Raw genomic sequence first — 23280 nt, 5'->3', positions numbered from 1 at the left:
TTGAGATGCATCGATCATGAAATAATGAGGACTCTGATTGTATTCCATCATGTATTCTCATTGTTATTGGACTATTCCTGATTACTTGCAGTTGTTTTCTTCCTTGAGCCAAAATTTTCTCTAATTGACAAATTAAAGGAGATACACAATAATCTTTTGACATATTATCTGATGACTTTAAATTGGAGAGGGCGAAAAGCTAGTGAGGGCCCTTTTTGGTGTTGCCAGTTGTCGTCGGCTTGCTAACAACTGCTGTCAGGTGAAGTATGTTCTAGAAGCACATGCAACGTATTTCGATGAAATAAATATTCGACCAGTCATTCGTCAATACCTCAAATAATGTATGAGGACTGGAACAAACAATTTGGAAGCTAGTCGCTCTAGACAATACCTCAAATAATGTACAAGGAAATGGAAAAAAGAAAAAGCCCCTGCTAGTATGTGTAATCTCTTAACACCAATTGATCACATTCACTTGCAGTATCCAAAGAAAGGTGTGTTCATTTTCTATTACATTGAATTTAAGTTGGTACTTTTTGATCGTTTGCACAGATAGAAAGGATTAGACTAAATTGCTTACTATTTTTTGCTTATATTACAACAAAAAAAGAGCAGGCGAATGATCCATGCTGACTAGTATTATACTGTGAATTATTAATGTCCATTTCTCTAATTTAAAAACATCTGACATGTGAAATTTTCCTCGGGTTGTGTGTGTGCTTGTAGATTAGATTCCAGCCATGTTTCCCATTTGACTGCAAATAACTTAAGATCAAATCTAGCAACTGTCTGCGGATGACGACCGACCTTGATGACTGTCATAAGTGGGTGTAGTACGTGTAAGCACATAATTTTGATATATATTATAAAAAATGTTAGGGATCTTAGTCATCTCAATAATTCATTTTATCCCTTAATTGATGTAAGTGTAGGGGCACATAAAACCTGATAATTAAACCAAACAATGACATGTCAATCACTGGAATGATTGGGATCTCATTTACTGAGATCCTATCACTTTTGATATATTATTGCATACATAATCACCAGCTTATTTTTTATATTATAAGTTGTGATGGAGGAACAGTGGCATGTTCTACCTTCCAACAAATCTAGAATATAACTATGAATTTCACTAATTTAATGTTATGTTTTGGTCCATTTCAGCCTCTCTCCTTTGAATCAAAACCTTCAAGCCGCCGGCCATGTGAGCCGTCAGGAGTGGCACGAAGACCGGCCTCTCTGGACTGATCGGCCTGATCTCAAATCGCTTCAGAATGGAAGCCATTACATATTTCATCTGAATGACGGCCATCTCCTTCCCAAGGCATACCCTTGGACCAGCCTGAAAGACTGGAAATTTGAAAGGACATACCTTCTTCATTGATCTTTCATTTGAGTCTAGAAACCATCGTTCCGGTTTGAACTCCAAGTAGTCATTTCCCCATATTGTTTCCATCCTCCCCATTCCATAGGGGAAGTAAGTCACTCTATCTCCTGCTCGAACAGGAGTATTGTCTGGCAACAAATCATCGACTGTGGCATGCTTCGAGTCCCAGGCAACTGGTGGATAAAGTCTCATGGACTCGCAAAGACATGCATTCAAAAATCTCAACTCTTTCAGTGATTCATAATTAAGTTGTCTTCCATTTGCTAACGTTGCTTCTTTTACCACCTCTCCCTCGATGTGTCGATGGCTGGAAAGCAACCAGAAGAGCCATGTCATTGCAGCAGAAGTTGTATCTCTTCCAGCCATAATGAAGCTTATCACCATGTCTCTTATTACTTTCTCTTCCAGATCTGCCAATATCAGCCGAGATAGGAGATCTTGACTATAAGTATCACCTTTTTCAATCTTGTTCTTCTTCTCTTGAATCATCTGTGCAACATGTTTGTGTATTTCTTTGATAGCCTCTTTAAGCCTTCTCTCCGATCCAACTCCGAGCCATCTCTTAACCTTCCAAACTATGAACAACGGCGCTGCTCCACGCCTTGCACATATCTCCGACGCCAAGTCAAAAGCCTTGGCAAGAACTGAATCAGGCTGAGAAGGATCGAGGTAACACCTATCAATCCCTAATGAAACCTTACAGATTACGTTGAATGCAAGTCGTCTCAGCAACTCCTGCAAATCAACTACCTCGGCTGTTCTTGCCAATGACTCCAAAACCGGAAAAAACCGTCTTTCAACCTCATCCTCCAATGAAGTCATGAAATATTCTCTCAAACATCTGGCACTGAACTCATGACTTGCTAGCTTGCGTTGCTTGTACCAGAGCTCTCCATCCACATTGAGTATTCCTGAGCCAAGAAAGTCCCCAAGAAGATCAGTGAAAGGCTTGCCTTTGGGAAAATTGTTAAAGTTGGTTTTGAGTATATATTGAACATTATCTGGATTTGCTGTGACGATCGTCCTAGGCGCGCCAAACCTTTGCACAACAATGGTGTTGGTTGGTGATTCTGCTAGAAGTTGAGTGTACCAATCCAACAGTCTGCCGCGGTTCTTGTAGAATGAGATCAAGCATCCGATAATGGGATAGCTTGGTGGCCTGTGTGTCGAATATGTTGGAAGTTTCTGAGAGTATGTGTATGTGTATGTGCAAAGAAAGATAAGCAGCAGCAAAGGCAAGAAAATGAAAGATAGGGGCTGCAGTGTATGGAGGGACATCACAACTTCCATCTTGTTGTGGAGTTTAGTAGATAGTGACTTTGTACGTACACCTGTTTTTGGGTTAATTTGGACTACTTTAAATACACCAAAGTTGCAGGCTCATTCGTTGACGTTAAGACAATGACTAAATTTTTAATATTCTATACAACTCACACTAAAATAATTTGTTATAGATCGGATACTCGTGAGAGCTCCGTGTTCGCTTTGGATCTAAGGCCCGCATGATTTTGTCCTTAAAAGATACTTTTAGTTGAGATGGATTGAATCTTTATTTATAAACGACATTGGTTATTTACACCTAATTGATATGGGATGTGACCTCCTAATTGAGAGGAAGTGAATCTTTACTTTTAAGTCGTAACTGACGTGGGATATAAGTCCTAACATAATTTAAGATTAAATAAAAAAAACCACGGTGCAATTAGTTGAGTATGATCATTCAATCGGTGACTCTCAATTATTATACTTCACAATTTACTAAAATATTTGGATTACACATTAAAAAAGATGCATATGTATTCGCTTACATGGCTTATAACAAAAATCGAGGGTAATTTTGTAAAAGAAAATAGTTTATGTGGATGGATAAAAATATCATGTCTAGTATGTATGATAGGTGATAAAAGGATGAGGGGAATACCTCACAGAGAAACTCACTCGCGTCATAAAAAATTTCAAACAAGTAAGATGAGGACAAATCCCCATCGCGTAACAACCTCAAAAGTCTCAACGTCGAAATCAAATCAATCTCATCTCAATATATTGAAAATCGAGGATAAGAACATCTTAACAAACATGCTTGCAGCGCTTGTAAAAGGACCCATCTGCCTGAGACTGAGGGACGCACTCTCTGAATTGCAACATTAGATACTGAGATTGATTACTGAGATAGACACTGACTTGAGCGTCAGCGTGTCCCATGGGCTTGAAAGGCCTTCCGTTTTGTTGCCATCGCGTCACTCCTTGGCAGCAAGTATTGACGTCTAAAGTCGTGTAGATTCTTATATCGATAATTTGACGTCGTTTGTGTGAACGAGTATTGATCCGGTGAACCTCTACATTGCATCATGACGGGAACACTAAAGAGAGAACCAAGGCTGGAGGATATGCCCCCTTCTGAAATTGGTGAGAGACGAATAAGTCAGTTGTAGAGAGATAGAGAGATGATTTTTCTAGAAGGAAAATTCGAGGAAGGGGTGCGATGCAAGCAAGAGGAGCTCCAACATTAATAGGTTCAAATCCTTTTGGACCCATAGACGCAATTTATTTCCACATCTTCGCTAGATTAATATGTAAAGATAGACATAACCTAGTTTTTAGAATCATTGTCTTGTACGTTTGATAAAGCATCCACAAACAAACCCCAAACAGAAGTTGCTGTCAAATTTCATTTATTTATTTTGTTACAAATATAAAAAAAAAATTAATGATTTATAATTAATTAAGTTATTTCAAACTAACTCAAAAAAGACAAATTGTGACAGAGTTACAGATAACTATAAATTGTGTGGGTCCAAGAAATAAATTAACATGTCCCTATTGGATTGGAGCAAATTATGGTAGCAAACTAACAATCTGTCTCTTTCCATGGCTGTTTGGTTCAATTATGTGTCTTGGCATTTAAGTAGAGATATCTTCTTTTGCATTGTAGCCGACAGAAATTAGATTCTACACGTTCGGAAATAATCTAATCTCTTCAACAATTCATGTGTTGACTTGTCAGCAGATAAATTATTTTTTTATTTTGATAATTAGCAATATATCAATTTATGCCTTATGGAGAGAATACGAAGTGCAACTCCTGCCTGCGGCCTAATTGACCTAAGAGGCAAGCATTTGAACTCTTTAAACATGAAATATTCGAAATACTAACCTTTATCAATGATATTCAAAATATACCCTGATATAAACCCAAATATTATATATGCAATAATTTATTATAATAATTATTTCTATAAATATTATAATATTTATTACATATAATAAATTTTTATACATATAATATTATTTTATATACCTAAAAATATACGGAAGCATTACTCATCCATAAAGGTCCATAATCTATATGGCATGCTTACCAAGCAAGATAACATCACATCTTTTTACTCTTTTTGTTTTTTTAAAGGAAACTTGAAAATGTTTTGTCTATCAAAATACATGTTAGATTTTTAAAAAAATTACATATTTGGATTCAACATGTAAAACTCTTTCAAAAAAGGCCCATTGTTGATAGGTTTAACATGTGCGTTTTTAGTTGTATTGTTTTTGAAACAGTGTATAAAAGTTTAGAACACTTAAAACAATGTAATTACGTACATAAAAAATGTAATAACAGACTCTGTTTGTCACAAACAATATAATAAGAGATTGTGTTAATCAGAAATAATTTAATAAGAGATTGTGTTACTTAAAACAATGTAATTATCACATGATTATGGACTGTTATGTATGAAAAATCTTATGGATATATATCATTTTCAAAAAATATATTACTTTAATTTTTAGTGTTGAACATCTCTTAATTGAACATCTCCCTGATCCTCTTGAAATGTGGAACAATTTAATAATTTATTGATTTTATTTTATAATGAATTGCATAATGCATTGTATGTAATTTATCACAACATTTAAAAGATCATATATCTTATAAGTAAAAAATTGAACCGAACATCCATGGCATTTGAAATAGCATATATGTTAACATTTAAACAGAAATTTAAACAACACATATGCTACTTCTCAAATTGTTTCCCAAACACAATTGAATCGCAATTGCCTGACTAGAGAAACTCTAACCAAGGTGTGCCGAGAAAACTGAAAAAAAAAATTATATATATATATATATATATATATAGGATAGACTTTGAGATAATCAACTTACAACCAGATGAGATGTGAAATGATTCAATTTTAGATTTATTGACAGAACAAACTCTCAATGGTATGAGAATAAATGGTTGAATTGAGACTTCTCTGCAAATAATTGAACTGGTCAGAGTTTTAGCAAAATAAACCTTTACAAATAATTGAGCTGGTCAGAGTTTTAGCAAATACGGAAGATTGCATAATCTTTTGAAGCAACAATATTTTTGATGTGTGGTGTGGAATACTGGTATACACAGTACTTGTGACTTTTCCACTCTTATGCCATTCAAACCTGACTTTCTTAGATTATTAAAAAATATAATTTTTTAAATTGGCCTGTGTTGATATTAGAGCTTAGTATTTAGTTGTATTGCAGATATTGTAACTTTAGTCGAGCAAATCTATTCTCCCTACCTAATACAGGAAGGGAAGCATATAAAAGATGCAATCTGTTCAAATTTCCCAGTCATGATTAAGGCACCAATGTTGATCACAACAATGCAATTTGTATCGAAACAACAATGGACTCTTATGGCTTGTTTTGATACAAGCAAGGAAAATGATAGAATATGTTTGGCAATGCAGGCGCATTAATAGCGTGATAAAATCATCAGCAAGAAACTGAAGCCGAGTAACATTACTTTTCATTCAAAGTTCGAGGTAAAGAAATGACAATCACATACCACACAGGATGACAAATAGAGTTATTCAGATGCTTCTCCGATTATTATAGGTTCACATATTTGAATGACCAACTCGAACTTGAACTTGATGCCATGAAGTGTTAAGAATCCCTCTCAAGTTCCAAATGTCTTCCACTTTCTCAGGTTGTACATTTGCTGCCAAATCCACCTGCACATAGCGAGTATCAAGAACGTCAACACTTGCAAAGATATACGCAAGATTACAGACAATGGATTGGAGGACATGCTAATCTTTGTAGATTGAGAGTTTTGTTTAATGCATGGGATCACAGTTGGCCCAATGGAGTCGGTTTTATTTCATGGCCTCAACTGTGATCAGAAGTTCTCAAACTTCTACGCGATAGCTTGGTCCAAATAGACTGGCGAGTCCAAAAATCCATCCCAATCAAGCTGCACATGCATACTACTTATTTTTACCTACAGCAATTTAGAGAAAGTACTTGCTGTAATTTTTTCGATTGTCTGGAATACTTTCTCTGTCTGGTAGTTTAGCAATAAAAATTTTATGCACATAATAGTCGACAAAACTTTAACGCATTGGACATGATCAGTTGGCCCAAAAAGAGGTCTAAAATAATGAAGAAATAAACCATAACAAGTAAATTCAAAGAAAGATATCATACTGCTTTGGCAACAATCGTAGTGCTGCTGGAAATATCAACCACAACCTCAAAGAGCACCCATGCCCATTTGTCACTGTTCAGATCATCTGAAACATAGGGGATGCCAGCCTTCTGGTATCGAGAGGCTTGTAACCAGCTTTTGCCACCATCGATAGATATATCAACTCTTTCAATTCCACGTCCACCTCCTGATACTGCGTATCCACTGATTTTTACCTAGATGACGGGCAATGAAAAAGAAGAATGTCATTCAACATCAGATGTACAAGGATTTAGGTACATCTTGGGTCCATAAAAAACACCAAGTCTATCCACTAGGGACATATAAATTTGGGAACCATTTCTTGTCGGCGTGCTGCTGCATATTTGTTTGGATGATAAAAATGGAGAAGAGACATTGTAAAACTTATCATATATCAAGAAAAATGCAAAGAACCTATAGTAATTCTGTTAATTGAAAAGGGATAGGATTTAATGCCACACAAAATCATAAAGAATAACATAGCATTTGGCGTTAGTGTTGAAGTTAAGATATAATGAAATTAAATGGAAATTTCATTTGAAATCATCAAAACTGTGAGAGAACAAATTGCATAAATTTAAATTTCATATGCAAATAAAACTAACCTTTCCAGGCTTTATAGCATTCACGTCCTCTAGAGAGCAAATTGCACTCTGTCCATCAGCAAATATGCAACAGTTAGCTAAATAAGTAATGTGCTTAAACCGAATGGATTTAGCTTGTACTCCGCCCATCAAATCTTATCAAGTACAGTACGAATATTTACAAGCAATCTTCCATTTAGCCGTTGTTTCGGGCAAATAGCAATCAACTAAAATGCAGATTAAAAAAGAACAAAAAAATTGGTAAAATAACGATTACAAATTTACAAGGATGCTTCCAAAATTATGTACAAACATACTACACAAAAATCCGAGTCCTGGAAAAAGTTGATTAGCATCAGATAGACACCTGAACAGGAAAATCCATTTGTGGCCTACTGGTAGACCAATTGATATTATCCCAGTTGACTGACGGGGGAAACATTTTGTAGTCCCTTTGCATAAAGAAGCCCTGTAAAGCAGCAAAAACAAAACTCTATAGCATGATAACATGAAACCTAATTTAACCTACGATAAAAAAATCTAGCAGTCAATCCAACCTGACATTCATTTGCAATGACATTGATGGAGTCCAGCCATTTGACAGAACGAGCACCTATAACACCTGGGACAACTACTCGCAAGGGATAACCATGATCCCTATTAAGAACCTATATAACGGTGAAAGGGCATCTATTAGACCAGTTTCATGCTTCCAGAACTTCATTGGCAGAGAAGTAAAATTCTATGCAAAAGTATGAGCTCAGTGACAACATATGAAACTATAGAAAATGGTAGAGCATGCACAAGCAACAAGTTTCGATTGACAAGGACACTGCGAATGGTGGAGCACAAGCAACCTATAAGTCATCACCACTTTGATAAATAATTGTTCCACCACCGATGTAGCACTTGGCCGTTGGCATACCAATTAAGAGATATGTTTGCATTCTTTCAGACCAAAAAGACAAAATAATTTGCCAGAGTTCCATTTTTTTTTATAAATTTCTAATAATAGTTTAAAAGAACAATTTCACACTTTTGGTGGCTGCAACGAATTGAAGGCACACCAGTTTTACCATAAGTCCATAACTGAATAATGACCTTTAAAGTTTAAAGAGCATCGTAATAATAATTCTGTCAACAAACTTTCAAGCCTTCCATGCAGCATTAACACCCAGTTCTACGGCGAGAGAGCGAGAGCGAGCGAGTGAGAGAGAGAGAGAGAGAGTGCTATGGACATCATGAACCGGGAGCGCTTGCATATCTATTCTCTCAACTCCCTAAGTGGTAATAGGTGTCATATCTATTGGAATTTTTTAATCTTGAAAGATAAAAGAAAAACATAGCTATCGCCAGCACAACATGACCACCTTGAACACAAAATTTACCTGTTGCAACCATAGAGATTCAGGATAAAAAGAAATTAAAAGTATCGTAACATTTATTTTCATAAAGGCACTCTTCACAAACCTCTCCATTCATCTCATAAGCAAGTAAGACTTCAGCTGTGGGGTTTGTGGCTTGACTTAGTGGAATTGATGCCTTGTAAGGACCACCATTCTCCTCCTACAGTTTTTCATATGAAAAATGACAGTTATTCCAAGTAAATCCTTCATTATACTACAAGATAACATCAAGACGCGGAGATTATTCAGATTTCGAATAATGAAGCCAGATTCCCAACCTTGCACTTATCAACGCTCACAAATTCAACATGTTTTCCTCCAGATTTAGTAGTACTTGCCAACTTAGGAATTCCAACAAGTTCCAGAACATCAGCCAATTTGGCACCACCCCAAACAGCTAAAAAGAACACAAACAAAGAAAATAATAATAAATTTTTATAGAATATTGCCACAAAAATTAATATTCAGCACAGAAGAACAGAAGAAGACTGCAAGGTAAGCACAAGTACAGGGACTAGTTCCAATAAACTAAGGTGCCCCAAATACCTACCCCATCCCAATTATGTTTAGACAAACATTTTTCTATGTTTTTCTTCCATACATGAAATTAACCAGAGTGGGCCTACTGTTATACACATGACGAAACAACCTACTGTAATACACAAGACGAAACACCAATGTTAGACCAATTATCATCAATACCAAGGCATAATGGTCCATCAAAGGCGTGAAAACAAGGAAATACTGACTGGAAACCATCAATTCAGAGCTTTACCCAAGTAATTTGTTTCCAAGCCCAAATATATTTTTACAGTTTCTTTACTGAGGTTAATATAGGGGCAAATCTTGGACAAGCAGTAAAGTTGTTAATCAACAATCTAGGTGTGTCACAGAATCAAATCACGGAAACTTGAGCACAATGCTTTGATATATGCGCCAACTAAATTCAGCTGACTCAGTAACTTCACGCCCCCTGCCTTCCTGTGAGCCACATATCCAAGCCCATTTGAACAAATAAATCATAAGATTTTCAAAGCTAATTCTACTCTCAGGTTTTTTGCGAGACATCAATGTATCTGCTGCCATCATACTAAATATGAAATACATGAATCAAAACAATCACAAAGTTTATAATGGAATCGTGTTAGGAAGAGGAAAAACCATTTCCAAGAGCAGAAACATCCCAACCAACTCCTTTAACTTTTTTAACTTGGCTCATTGCGGTCCTTCTGTTACCAGCACACTGCAAAAGTCAACAAGCCAAACTAAGCAGTCTAAATAATGTGCTTAAAAACAGAATCCAATCATACTCTTCAACAGAGTGACAAGTCGAAACAAGAGACTCCACCAGATTTGCATAACTAGCAAATCGATTGACAAGATAGATAAAGGAAGACACATTTAACATACCTGTAAAGTCGCAGTGACAGTATATTTTGGAAGCATTCTGTAATTCAATTACAACATAAATCCCTCTTTGATCAGCATTTTCAGGCAGAACTTAAACAATACCTATGCACTACGGCAGTGGGTGGTGTCGGGAACAAAAAAATATATACGCAGAAGTTAACCCACATAATATGTGGAGTGACTGTTTACAATGTAAATGAACCGAGAAATGAGCCGCTCACCTGATATCTCCCATAAACAGCTCTCTAGGAGTATCAATTAATCCGCATATTGAAACAGAGTATCTACCAAAAGAAACGGATACTTTTAAAAATCAGTAAGAAATCCAACTGATACTAAAACCCTAAGGAATTAAAATGAAGACAGAAAACCTTTCTATGTCCTCAACTAGCGGAATTGGCCCATGATTCCTCTTGTAGAACAAATCCACAGGTGTCACATAAGACAAAATCAACCCCGAACGCGGTGGCTCCGCATTGAAAGGTTCCTGTAGCAACCTCATTCGATTAAAAACAATAAAAAAAACCCGGAAATTTTTGTCTGATTCATTTTACTCTGAAAGAAAATCGTTACCAGTTCATACCAAGTACGATTGCAGTATGTTGATAGATTGAAAGAAATGAAGAGAGTGAAAGAGAGGGACTACCTTGGAGTTGATGCGGAGGCAAGGGTGACGCGGCGGTTCCCGCGCATAATCGGAGGGTGCTGTCAGTCCCGGCATTATCTATCTAAGCTTTTTGAGACACCGAAGCGGAAAAGGCAAAGCGGTGACGTTGTGCAGATGGTGGTGTGGGATGGCTGCGCGAATGACCGCTGGAGCCGTTTGTTTTGATTCTATACGGAGGAAAGATGTTAGGGGTCCATTCTATGCGCGATGAAACTTAGGACACTCACCCTCGTCTCTCACTTCCCTTGATTTTGACTGGAGGAGAGACAAGGTGGTGGCGATGTTTTCAATTTGGGCTGCCTTTTGGTGGGCCTCGCTAAAATTGGTGGACTTCATTACAAAATCCATACACCGATTGTGACCTATCCCTTTTTTTTTTTTTCTTTTTAAAGAAAGAAAACATTTGGGAAATTTTATCTACACCAAAACCAGACCGGTCATCAAATCGGAAAAATCATCGATTCACGATTTAGAGGTTCAACCGGGGTTCAAACCGGGTTTGAACCGGTTCAATGTAATGAATTATTTATATATATATATATCTATATTATATAGGCATATAATATATATAAGAAAACTTCATATAAAACAATATATTCAAATAAAATATCATTTTAAACAAAGAAAATTTCATAGGCTAGTGGTTAGAGTCTTTTTTTTAATGAACAAAAGGTAACGAGTTCAAACCATACAAAGAACAAAATTTAAAAATATTTTCGTAACTTTAATAAATGAATCGAACCGGTTCAAAACCGGCCGGTTCTGACCGATTCAACCAAAAAACCAGCCGGTTCGATTGAAAATATTCCAGTTCATAAATTACCGGTTCTGACACCTCAACCGGATTGAACAAGTGGCCAGTCAACGGTTGGACCGGTCAGACAAATCGATCCGGTTTTCAAAACCTTGATCTACACACCACTAATCTACTATCTTTACACCACTTTTTAATTTTTTATAGTTTACATAAATATCCTTGTATACAATGACACATTAACCCTTAAACTATTTTAATTTTTTATAGTTTACATAAATATCCTTGTATACAATGACACATTAACCCTTAAATTAAAATTTTAAAATAAATAATTTTTACATATTTAATTAGAGACTACTAAGTTTACACCAGATTTAATATCAGTTACAACATATCGAAAACAATATTATCGACAATGATCATGGTGAATAAGTAAGTATTCTAGGTTTTCGGTACGATCCACAATACCGTGTTGTTTTTTTGTCTTATAAACGACAGGTCTTATCGTTTTTTGGGTCTAAATACGACATATCATACCGTTTTATGGGAAAATAAACGACATAGGATGCCATTTTTATGACATTAAATCGGCAGTATATGTCGACTTACGATGAAAAAAGCGGTGCAGTAAAAGACTGAAAAGCTTACGATTGAAAGATCAAAGAAGAGTATGAAAAAGGGAAGAATAATAAAAATATAAACTGGACTGTGAATGCCGCACAATTTCATGTTTAGCTGGGAACGTGCAGTAAAAGCTGCAAGAGCCTTATAAAGAAGAAATAACCAACTTAAAAAAAATGCCTATATAATTAAAAACAATGGAAATCGATGATAGTGGAAGTTTGAATGTGTGTAAACTTAACATCAATATTTCTTATATTGTACACCATAAGGGTATTTTGGTCTTTTCATCACAATTTTGTGTGTAGGCTTATAAATTTATGGTGTAAACTTATAATGTGTAAAAAGTGGTGTAGAGATAGTAGATTAGTGGTGTATAAATAAAATTTCTCAAACACCTTTCATTAAGAAAAGAGAGGGAGAAATTGATGGAAACTTGCTCCAACGAGTGGAACAAAAAGAATTTGATAATGAATCTCGATTTTTGTTTAATTTCTTTGATAACCTCAATTGTTACTCGACTGGCTTTTTATAGCCTTGAGAACAAAAACTATTCCTATAATGATTAGAAGTCAAGCCTACAATTCTAACTAGGAAACAAATATCAATTCGAACTAAATAACTATGTAATAGTAAAATTCCTATAATAATAGGGGATATCAATCTCCATAGATTCCAATTGTGCCCTCCAAGTTCTTTTCATTCTCGGACTGCATGACTTTAGGCCCATGACCTACATGGTTTGACTGGGCTCGATGCATCATCATCTTATAGCGACGTGCCCAGTTGTATGCACTATTGAGTTTACGATATTGGTCTTCATCAAAAAGTCCCAACAATTACAAGAGCAAGAAAGCCTGAAGTGTCCCCAAACCATACTATGGTTCCATAGTCCAAAGCCTATATTGCTAAAACATCAACAACTTTGTTTGTTGTACGCTTAACATGACAACAACTAACAGAACCCAGGTTCGGAGAGATCATTGTCTTCATTGTTCAAAGCTACAATTACCATCAAAGAATCTCCTTCCAATACAATGGAATGGTAATTAAAGCTCTTAGCAAACAAGGCTTACTTAGCTGCAAGACTTTCCGCTAACAACGGATTAGAGGGAAAACAAAGGATTAGAGGGAGTAGTTCAGCAAACAGACCAAGAAGCCAAATCGTCCCCAAATTCATTTATGGCAATCATGCCTAATCCCACCTTGTCTTCCTCAATTGCTGCATCAAAGTTAACCTTTACTACAAATCTCATGGGATGGTGCTTTCTAGTTGGAGAGGGATTAGGAGTCAAAGGTATAGTAGAATCAGACACCAGAGCATCCTTGTACTCTACAAGCAACATCTCAACCCTCCTACCCAATCAACATCCCTTATCTGACTCTTATTGCGCGAGCCTTCCCATTGCACTGTCTGTATTTCTCCTTGAGGAAAACTATTCGCTTCAGCGGGGTCACCTGAATTATTCTTGGCCATAGGGATTACCTTCCGTTCTTGTTTACGCATGCTTTCTTCAATATCTGAATCATTACTCCTAAAAGTAGAGGAATCATTCTTCGCTTGCTAGGATCGCGTCCGAAAGGGTTTTTCAAACCGTTTCACCTATCAGCGAACCCTGGGGAGTGAGGCACGAAGCCAATCACCATAAGGTTTAATTAAAGAAGAATTTAGGCTTCCCTTCTCATAGTCTCACTCAACATGTCCGATTAAGCCGCAATGGTAGCAAAAGTCAGGAAGTCTCTCACACTGGATACCAACTCTGATAGTAGTGCCCCATTCCTCTCCTACATCCAACACCACCTTTTTCATTGGTTTCAGGATATCCACACTTATCCTCACCCTTAGGAACTCTCCCCAACTGTATTCATTCTGGTCTAAATCCACTCGTTCAACCACAGCCAAAGCAAATCCAATTTGTAAACTCACTTTCTTAGTCATCATTTTGAAGGGTAAACTATAGAATCGAACCCATATCAGGAACTTATGAAAGACCAAATCACGAGAATGGAGGTTGCTGTTATATTCCGTGAGGAGGAGGGGTTGTTATTGAATGTCCAGGGAGAACCTTCAAGGACCTTGTTCAAGTCGCCTCTGGAGAAGAACCGAAACAAAAATAGATTGTCCCCCACTGTTGAGATCTTAATTCCTTTGAATAGTTTCCAAATCATCCTCATCGTGGCTGAAGCAACCGGCTTGAAAAAAAACAATGAAGTCGCCACCAATTGATTTTTAGGATGCAATTGGACATCCGTCCTGGTCTACGAGAAAAATGGGCAAGGGGGTCTATTGAGCATGGGGAAGGTGTTAGGCACCCCACAACTCCCGAAATCGGTTACCTTTAAATGTTTTCCTATTTGGCTCTAATTTGTTTTTGAAAATCTCATTTTGATGGGTCTTATTGGAATGTAAATGAAAAATCCACTTGGAGTGGTTTGGAGAACAAGGTGCACGGGATCATTGGGGCCATTCCCGGCTTGGCCAAGGATTGGAGAAAACACCACTTGGAGTGGGTTTGGATATTTGAAAAAAAGGGGTTGCACGGGATCATTGGGGCCATTCCCGGCTTGGCCAAAGATTGGAGAAAACACCACTTGGAGTGGGTTTGGATATTTGGAAAAAGGAGTTGCACGGGATCATTGGGGTCATTCCCGGCTTGGCCAAAGATTGGAGAAAACACCACTTGGAGTGGGTTTGGATATTTGGGAAAAATGACTCTTGAGGACTTGGTTGATGTACCAAAAGGGCCCACAATCAAGGAATAATGTTCAATTCAAGTCTTACTCACAATTATGTTCTTCCTGAGAAAAGAAAGAATCCATTTATGGCTCATTGAATGGGTCAAATATCTTTAAACCCACCGTTGAGTCCGTAAATAAATTCTCCTAATCCCTAAAAACACATTTGCTTTCCGGATCCACGAAATCCAAATGTTTTCAATGAATGCCCATGGAACCCCAATATCTTGAAGGCTCTTTGGTATTTAAACAAAACATAAGGATTCCATAATTTAATCTTGATGTGTTTTATTAATGTGAGACGGCTTGGATTCATTCTAATGACTAACGCGTTGCATTTGTTTTCATGGCATTCAAACAATCCTAACATGCATCTAAGGCATCATGACATTGTATAAAAAATCAAAGTCCTAAGCATGCATTCTAATGCAATCATCATTCACATAATCAATCCCTAGTTTCTATATGCTTCTAGAATTCTAGAATATCATGTATGCATTTTCTATTTTACATCCACTATTTTTCTATCCTATTACAAGGATTACTCTTTACAATTATGTACACAAGACAAATGTAAAATATTATACAACAATTGGGATGTTGCCCACGGGACCCATTGCTCAAATCCGGCCCAAATCCTCTAAGTTGCCCTCCGGCCCAAGCGATCACAAGCCCGATCCAAGCCCCAACAAGCAAACACAAAAAATAGGTCAAAGGGGTATCCAAACATAATATCAAGGGATCCAATTAGCATCAAGTATACATATACACAAACATATTTTACATAATGTCATACACGGTCAAACCATGCATACAAATAACATGAACATGTGTGCACCCCTAACCATGTTATATACACTCATACAAACCGTAGGTATACATACATTCATTTACACACAAGCAAATCAATATGCACACACGGTCTATAATATACACACACCATATATATATATATAGGAATGGGTGCATCATGACATCATGAGATGTCTCACCCGAATGAATTAGTTGGTACTAGAAATGTTAGAAAAAATGTAAACGAAAATAGTAAAAAGAAGTGAAAAGGACAGACACTCCCCAACCAGAAAAGCAATATATATATATATATAAACATATGGACACAAACAAACCCATATATATATACATACACACCCTATATATATACACACATACATATATCTATAAACTCATATATATATATACACATATTTATCCCTGCCAGAAATGGAATAGCCACTGTATATCAAACATCAAGATCCCAAGCATCCAAGCAAAGTATTACAAATGAACATTAACCAAAGATGTATGCTACTGCAGGTATCGAAGGATTCAGAGCTACTACCGAGAGGAAATCATGGCATTCAGAGAACAAAACCCAAAGCAACCAAAACCAGATTATCACCAAGACAAAGAGACAGAGAGTGATAAAAATTTGTTATGATATTTACCTCTCCCGCTTTCGCTTTCCTCTGGTTATTGCAGCGAAAAATCTCTTTCGTGTATTTTCTTTCTCTCTTGGCCTCCCGGTTTTCTTTTCTCTCTTCTTTCCTCCTTCTCTCTTTTCCCCTTCTTCCCTTCACCTCCTTTCTCCCTTTCTTCTTTTCTTCTTTTTTTCTTTTTTATTTACCCAATTTCCCCCTACTTTTTCTCTCTTTCTCCCCTACCTTTTCTCTCCTTTCTTCTCCTTTTCCACCGATTTCCTTCCCCTTTTTCTCCTCCCTCTTTTTTTTTACTTTTCCACCACTTTATCTTTTTTGTTTTTTTTGTTTTTATATTTATATTTATATTTTTTTTTATAGTTTTGTATTTTTGGCCGGACGAAAATCGGTTACTACAGCTGCCCCCCTTTGTATGTCTTTTATGAAGTAAAAGGCGGACAAAGGTGTAGTTAACCGAATTTCGTACGGAAAGGATAAGGAAAGATGCGCGGGATCACTGTAGCCATTCCCGGCTTGGCTTAAAAAGTGCTCGGGATCATTGGGGCCATTCCCGGCTTGGCCGATGCTTGAATGAAATCCCACTTGGAGTGGGTTTTGTAAATTGAAAAAAACTGTGTGCTCGGGATCATTGGGGCCATCCCCGGCTTGGCCAATGCTTGAATGAAATCCCACTTGGAGTGGGTTTTGTAAATTGAAAAAACAGTGTGCTCGGGATCATTGGGGCCATTCCCGGCTTGGCCGATGCTTGAATGAAATCCCACTTGGAGTGGGTTTTGTAAATTGAAAAAACAGTGTGCTCGGGATCATTGGGGCCATTCCCGGCTTGGCCGATGCTTGAATGAAATCCCACTTGGAGTGGGTGTTGTAAATTGAAAAAACAGTGTGCTCGGGATCATTGGGGCCATTCCCGGCTTGGCCAATGCTTGAATGAAATCCCACTTGGAGTGGGTGTTGTAAATTGAAAAAACAGTGTGCTCGGGATCATTGGGGCCATTCCCGGCTTGGCCGATGCTTGAATGAAATCCCACTTGGAGTGGGTGTTGTAAATTGAAAAAACAGTGTGCTCGGGATCATTGGGGCCATTCCCGGCTTGGCCGATGCTTGAATGAAATCCCACTTGGAGTGGGTGTTGTAAATTGAAAAAACAATGTGCTTGGGATCATTGGGGCCATTCCCGGCTTGGCCGATGCTTGAATGAAATCCCACTTGGAGTGGGTTTGGTAATTGAAAAAACAGTGTGCTCGGGATCATTGGGGCCATTCCCGGCTTGGCCAATGCTTGAATGAAATCCCACTTGGAGTGGGTGTTGTAAATTGAAAAAACAGTGTGCTCGGGATCATTGGGGCCATTCCCGGCTTGGCCGATGCTTGAATGAAATCCCACTTGGAGTGGGTTTTGTAAATTGAAAAAACAGTGTGCTCGGGATCATTGTAGCCATTCCCGGCTTGGCTGAAAAAGGATCTTCTATTTTTGTTTTTTTTTTTTTTTGTTTTTTTTTGTTGTTTTTTTTGTTGTTTTTTTTTTTGAGAAAAGGTATTTGGGAGTTTTTTTGTAATCTCACCTTGACAGAAAGATGTTTCGAGCAGATGATATGCTTTGATTTGAGGAGAATGACTACGTCCAAGCTGTACCTTCTGCATAAACCTGCCATAATACAAAGAGGACAAACCATATGCAAAAATGATGCATGTAATGACCTATTTTGCTCAAATATGAATGTCTCATTAATGAGTGAATGCATGCTCTCTCAAGGCTTTGCCGTCCTTAGTCACGCGTACAGTTGCGAATTGATAGAACAAATCTGCTTCTTTGTAGGGTTTGACCTTCCGATTCTGGATTTTCGATGCATCTTCTCTATACTGATTAGCAAAAGCCTTCGCTCATTCCCAAACCCAACTCTTCAGCTATCTTTCTTCCTTTTCTTTGCTTATTTGCACGTGTGCCCACTTTTGAGTTCAATGCTGCCATTTCATCTGGGTTTATTTTTTCATTTGGTTGTGCGTGTCATATGATTATGATCTTCTCTTTCCTGCTAATGCTTACTTCGGCTTCAAGTCTTTTATTCAAATCCTCTCCAGCTTAGGATGCCAAAATCTAATCAAATTCCTGTCAAAAGTAATGTCCTAATGCATTCTTCATATTTTCTGTCAAAACTTTGTCAGTGATAAATTCAATAGTATAGCCATGCATGTCAATTACTGAATGCAAATGATAAACCTTTTGGAATATGGATTGAGAATGGAATTGGGTATGGAAAAAGATGTCACAAGTGACCAGGCTACAGAAATGAGTTTCTTCACCATTTTTATTGAAAAGGATGGGTGCCAATTGACAAAGATATGTACAAGAATGTAGTGAAATCAAAAGAAGATAGGACAAACCATGTAAATGCCAAGATGAAATATGTAATAATTCAAAGATTCCACCAAAACTGCCCCAGTTTTGGTGTGCACCCAATTAACAATGATCAAATCTGACTCGTCTGAGATTGTCTCTGAGTCCTCCATTTCTGCCAACAAACTTCTCAAACCAATGATAGCATAAAGAGCATCCCAAAAACTGCCCCAGTTTTGGGTGCGTGCTCAAATAACTGTCATCTGATCAGGCAACTACGAAGCCGATTTTGTACTCCGCACCAATGTCAATGCAAGACAAGTTAACAACCAACAGACTCATGTCTCAACCTCCTTTCTTCAAACAATCTTCAACCGAAATTTGCAGCCATAATTAAAGTACCCGTAAGGGTTTTCACTTCAATAAAATTTCTTATTGTCCCTAATTTTTGCCTAGAGCGCCCTTTCAGGTTTTCACTCTAGCGGGATTTTTTTTGCCTAGAGCGCCCTTTTCGGGTTTTCACTCTAGCGGTTTTTTTTTTTTTTTTTTTTTGTTTTTTTTTGTCCCTAATTTTTGCCTAGAGCGCCTTTTCGGGTTTTCACTCTAGCGGGATTTTTTTTTTACGCATAATACCGCCTGAGAACATCGGCATTTACTGGGTGAGGCAAATCATCTCCGTCCATCTTTGTCAAAATTACCGCTCCACCGGAGAATGCTTTCTTCACCACATATGGTCCCTCGTAGGTAGGAGTCCATTTTCCACGGTGATCTCTTTGAGGTGGCTGAATCATCTTTAGTACTAAATCCCCTCCTCTGAAACAACGAGGACGCACTCTCTTGTGATGTGCTCTTATCATTCGTCTTTGATAAAGTTGTCCTCTACAAAGTGCTCCCAATCTTCTTCCCTCAATAAAATTTAGATGTTCGTACCGGGCTCGGACCCACTCCGTCTCCTCCAAGTTGGCCTCCATCACTACTCTTAGCGAAGGGATTTCTACTTCAATGGGAAGGACCGCCTCTGTCCCATATACTAAAGCAAAAGGACTTTCACCAGTGGATGTACGCACCGAAGTTCGGTACCCATATAAAGCGAAAGGAAGCTTTTCATGCCAATCTTTGTAATTCTCTGTCATCTTCTGGATGATTTTCTTGATATTTTTGTTAGCCGCCTCAACAGCCCCGTTCATCTTGGGACGATAAGGAGATGAATTATGATGCTTGATCTTGAACTGCTCGCATAAATCATTTACTATCTTGCTGTTGAAATTCGTGCCATTGTCAGTAATGATCCTTTCGGGAACCCCATAGCGACATACAATATCTTTTCTCAAGAATCGGGCGATAACGTTACTTGTCACTTTAGCATAAGAATTTGCTTCCACCCACTTTGTAAAATAATCAATTGCAACCAGGATGAAACGATGTCTGTTGGAAGCTTTGGGCTCGATAGGGCCAATAACATCGATACCCCACATTGAAAAGGGCCAAGGTGCTGCTAATACCCGCAGAGGGTTCACTGGGACATGAGTTTTATCAGCATAAATCTGGCACTTATGGCATCTGATTGCATATCTAATACAATCTCTTTCCATGGTAAGCCAATAGTAACCGGCTCGCAATATCTTCCTTGCCATTGAATATCCACTCGAATGAGTACCACATATTCCTTCATGAATCTCTTCCATAATCTGTTTGGCTTCATCAATATCCACGCATCGAAGAAGCACAAATCCCGAGCTTCTCTTATACAATACATTTTTATCCAAGAAAAAAGAGCTTGAGAGTCTTCGGATGGTGCGTTTGTCATTATCTGAGGCCTCTGGAGGGTATTCTCCTTTCTCCAAATACTGTTTTACATCATAATACCAGGGTTTGCCATCAGGTTCTGCTACTATATTCAAACAGTGCGCCTGAATTTCACGTTTCTCAATCTTGATAACCTCCACTTCTCCTCGAGGGTCCAAACCAAACATGGCTGCCAAAGTGGCCAAAGCATCTGCCATCTGGTTTTCTTCTCTTGGAATATGATCAAATTCCACACAGTCAAAAAATTTGATCAACTTTTCGATGTGTTGATAATACGGGACTAACTTGGCATCCCTGGTTTCCCATTCGTCACACAATTGCCTGATCACCAATTGAGAGTCACCATAAACCTGAAGCTTTTTAATCCCAACATCAATAGCAGCTTGAATTCCCATGGCACAGGCCTCATACTCAGACACATTATTGGTACAGTTGAAATAAAGCTTAGCAGTAAACGGGGTAACTTTTCCTTCTGGAGAAATAAGCACAGCCCCAATCCCATTACCAACGATATTAGAAGCGCCATCAAACAACATAACCCATCTGTCAATATCTTTCTGACTCTCCATTTCTAAGGACAAGATTTCTCCATCTGGGAACCCTGGATTCATAGGCTGAGAGTCATCAATCGCCTGTTCTGCTAAGTAATCTGCTATTGCACTTCCCTTCACTGCCTTCTGAGCAACATACAAAATATCGTATTCTGACAACAACATCTGTCATTTTGCAATCCTCCCCGAAAGAGATGGTTTTTCAAAAATATACTTGATTGGGTCCATCCTCGAGATCAACCAAGTAGTGTGATACAACATATATTGCCTGAGCCTATGCGCAACCCATGCCAATGAACAACAAGTCTTCTCCAACATGGAGTAGTTTGTCTCACAACTAGTGAATTTCTTGCTCAAGTAGTAGATTGCATGCTCTACCCTCCCGGATGAATCATGTTGCCCTAACATACACCCCATCGAATTGTCCGACACAGTCAAGTAGAGAATAAGCGGGCTCCCAGCAATCGGAGGCATCAAGACCGGTGGATTTTGTAAATACTGTTTAATTCTCTCAAAGGCACTTTGACATTCATCATTCCATTCTGATGGGTTATTCTTCCGAAGTAACTTAAAAATTGGCTCACACGTAGTTGTCAACTGTGAAATGAACCTTGCAATGTAATTGAGTTTCCCTAAGAAACCTCTGACTTCTTTCTCGGTGCGAGGGGCCGGCATCTCTATAATCGCCTTCACTTTATCCGGGTCTACTTCAATACCTCTCCTACTAACAATAAAACCCAACAACTTCCCTGAGGTTGCCCCAAATGTGCATTTCGAGGGATTCAACTTCAATTGGTGCCTTCTCAACCTCTTGAACAACTTCTCCAGGTTAATCACGTGATCTTCATCCTCCTTTGACTTAGCAATCATGTCATCCACATACACCTCAATCTCTTTATGCATCATATCATGAAACAGAGTAACCATGGCTCGCTGATAAGTAGCTCCCGCATTTTTGAGACCAAATGGCATGACTTTGTAACAAAAGGTACCCCATAAAGTGATGAAAGTAGTTTTCTCCTGATCTTCCGGTGCCATCTTAATCTGGTTATATCCTGAGAATCCATCCATGAAGGAGAACGCAAAATGTTTAGCAGTATTGTCTACTAATATGTCAATTTGGGGTAAAGGAAAGTCATCTTTCGGGCTCGCCCGATTAAGATCCCTGTAATCCACGCACATCCGAACCTTACCGTCTTTCTTCGGGACTGGTACGATATTTGCAACCCAATCAGGGTATTTTGCTACAGCAAGGAATCCTGCATCAAATTGCTTTTTTACTTCATCTCTAATCTTCAAAAGCATTTCCGGCTTCAATCTTCTCAACTTTTGCTTCACTGGCAGACAATCTGGTTTTAATGGCAATTTATGGACCACTATGTTGGTATCAAGTCCTGGCATATCTTGATATGACCATGCAAAAACATCCTGATATTCATGCAGCAAACCTATCAATCTTTTTCTATCTCCTCCTTCAAAAGCTGCACCAATCCTAACCTCCTTTTTCTGATCTTCAGTTCCCAAGTTAACAACCTCAGTTATTTCTTTATGCGGCTGAACTATCTTCTCCTCTTGGTTAACTTGCCTTAACATTTCTGGCGACATCTCAAATTCATCCTCAATGTCGGAATCAGATTCAACATTGTTAATGGGTGCCCCAAAATCTGGTTCATTCGGTTCATCTTTTTTATTATCATCAATTTCAGTCCTGTTAAAATGGAATGTGTGAGATTTGGATTTTTTAGAAGTGATGTGAAATGAAGTGAATAGACGTGAGAATTATGAGCAACGATTTTTGTGTATGATAAGCATATCAGAATCATCAGAAACATGAGAACATGCAAAGGCCTTACTATGCGAATTCATCAAAAGATAAAGTAAAGACATGCTCATTACAAAAACCCAATCAGTGGCCATGAGCTGGGTCACAGATCATAGTGCACATGGATATTACTCCTGAAGGCTGTTGATAGAGACTGGCAATTCAAAACTGGTCCAGTTGTTGAGCTTAAAACCTGAAGGACATGGCAAGGCTTAACAGCAAAGTTTTGATCATTCCCCATAATAACAACATGGAATTCCTCAAA

The 23280-nt window shown here is 38.0% G+C and overlaps 2 protein-coding genes across 2 annotated transcripts; both read right to left on the bottom strand.

The window, feature by feature from the left end:
- Positions 1 to 892: 892 nt before the first annotated feature.
- LOC120009844 (cytochrome P450 94B3-like) lies at positions 893 to 2736 on the bottom strand. The gene has a single exon (XM_038860557.1). It carries the CDS (start codon positions 2678 to 2680, stop codon positions 1136 to 1138), a length of 1545 nt encoding a protein of 514 aa, XP_038716485.1. The 5' UTR covers positions 2681 to 2736; the 3' UTR covers positions 893 to 1135.
- Positions 2737 to 6096: 3360 nt separating this feature from the next.
- Positions 6097 to 11214, bottom strand: LOC120008409 (sulfite oxidase-like). The gene is made up of 12 exons (XM_038858711.1): positions 10932 to 11214; positions 10657 to 10772; positions 10507 to 10569; positions 10286 to 10322; positions 10037 to 10118; positions 9154 to 9272; positions 8940 to 9035; positions 8027 to 8137; positions 7837 to 7938; positions 7491 to 7538; positions 6864 to 7079; positions 6097 to 6388 (listed from the first exon to the last, which is right to left on the bottom strand). The coding sequence occupies exons 1-12, from the start codon at positions 11004 to 11006 to the stop codon at positions 6272 to 6274; spliced, it is 1182 nt and encodes a 393-aa protein (XP_038714639.1). The 5' UTR covers positions 11007 to 11214; the 3' UTR covers positions 6097 to 6271.
- Positions 11215 to 23280: the final 12066 nt, after the last annotated feature.

The sequence above is a fragment of the Tripterygium wilfordii genome, chromosome 11 (genome assembly GCF_013401445.1).
Source record: "Tripterygium wilfordii isolate XIE 37 chromosome 11, ASM1340144v1, whole genome shotgun sequence".
NCBI classification, from domain to species: Eukaryota; Viridiplantae; Streptophyta; class Magnoliopsida; order Celastrales; family Celastraceae; genus Tripterygium; species Tripterygium wilfordii.
The sequence above is the reverse complement of the archived record's forward strand: the minus strand, read 5'-3'. Positions and strand labels throughout refer to the sequence as shown.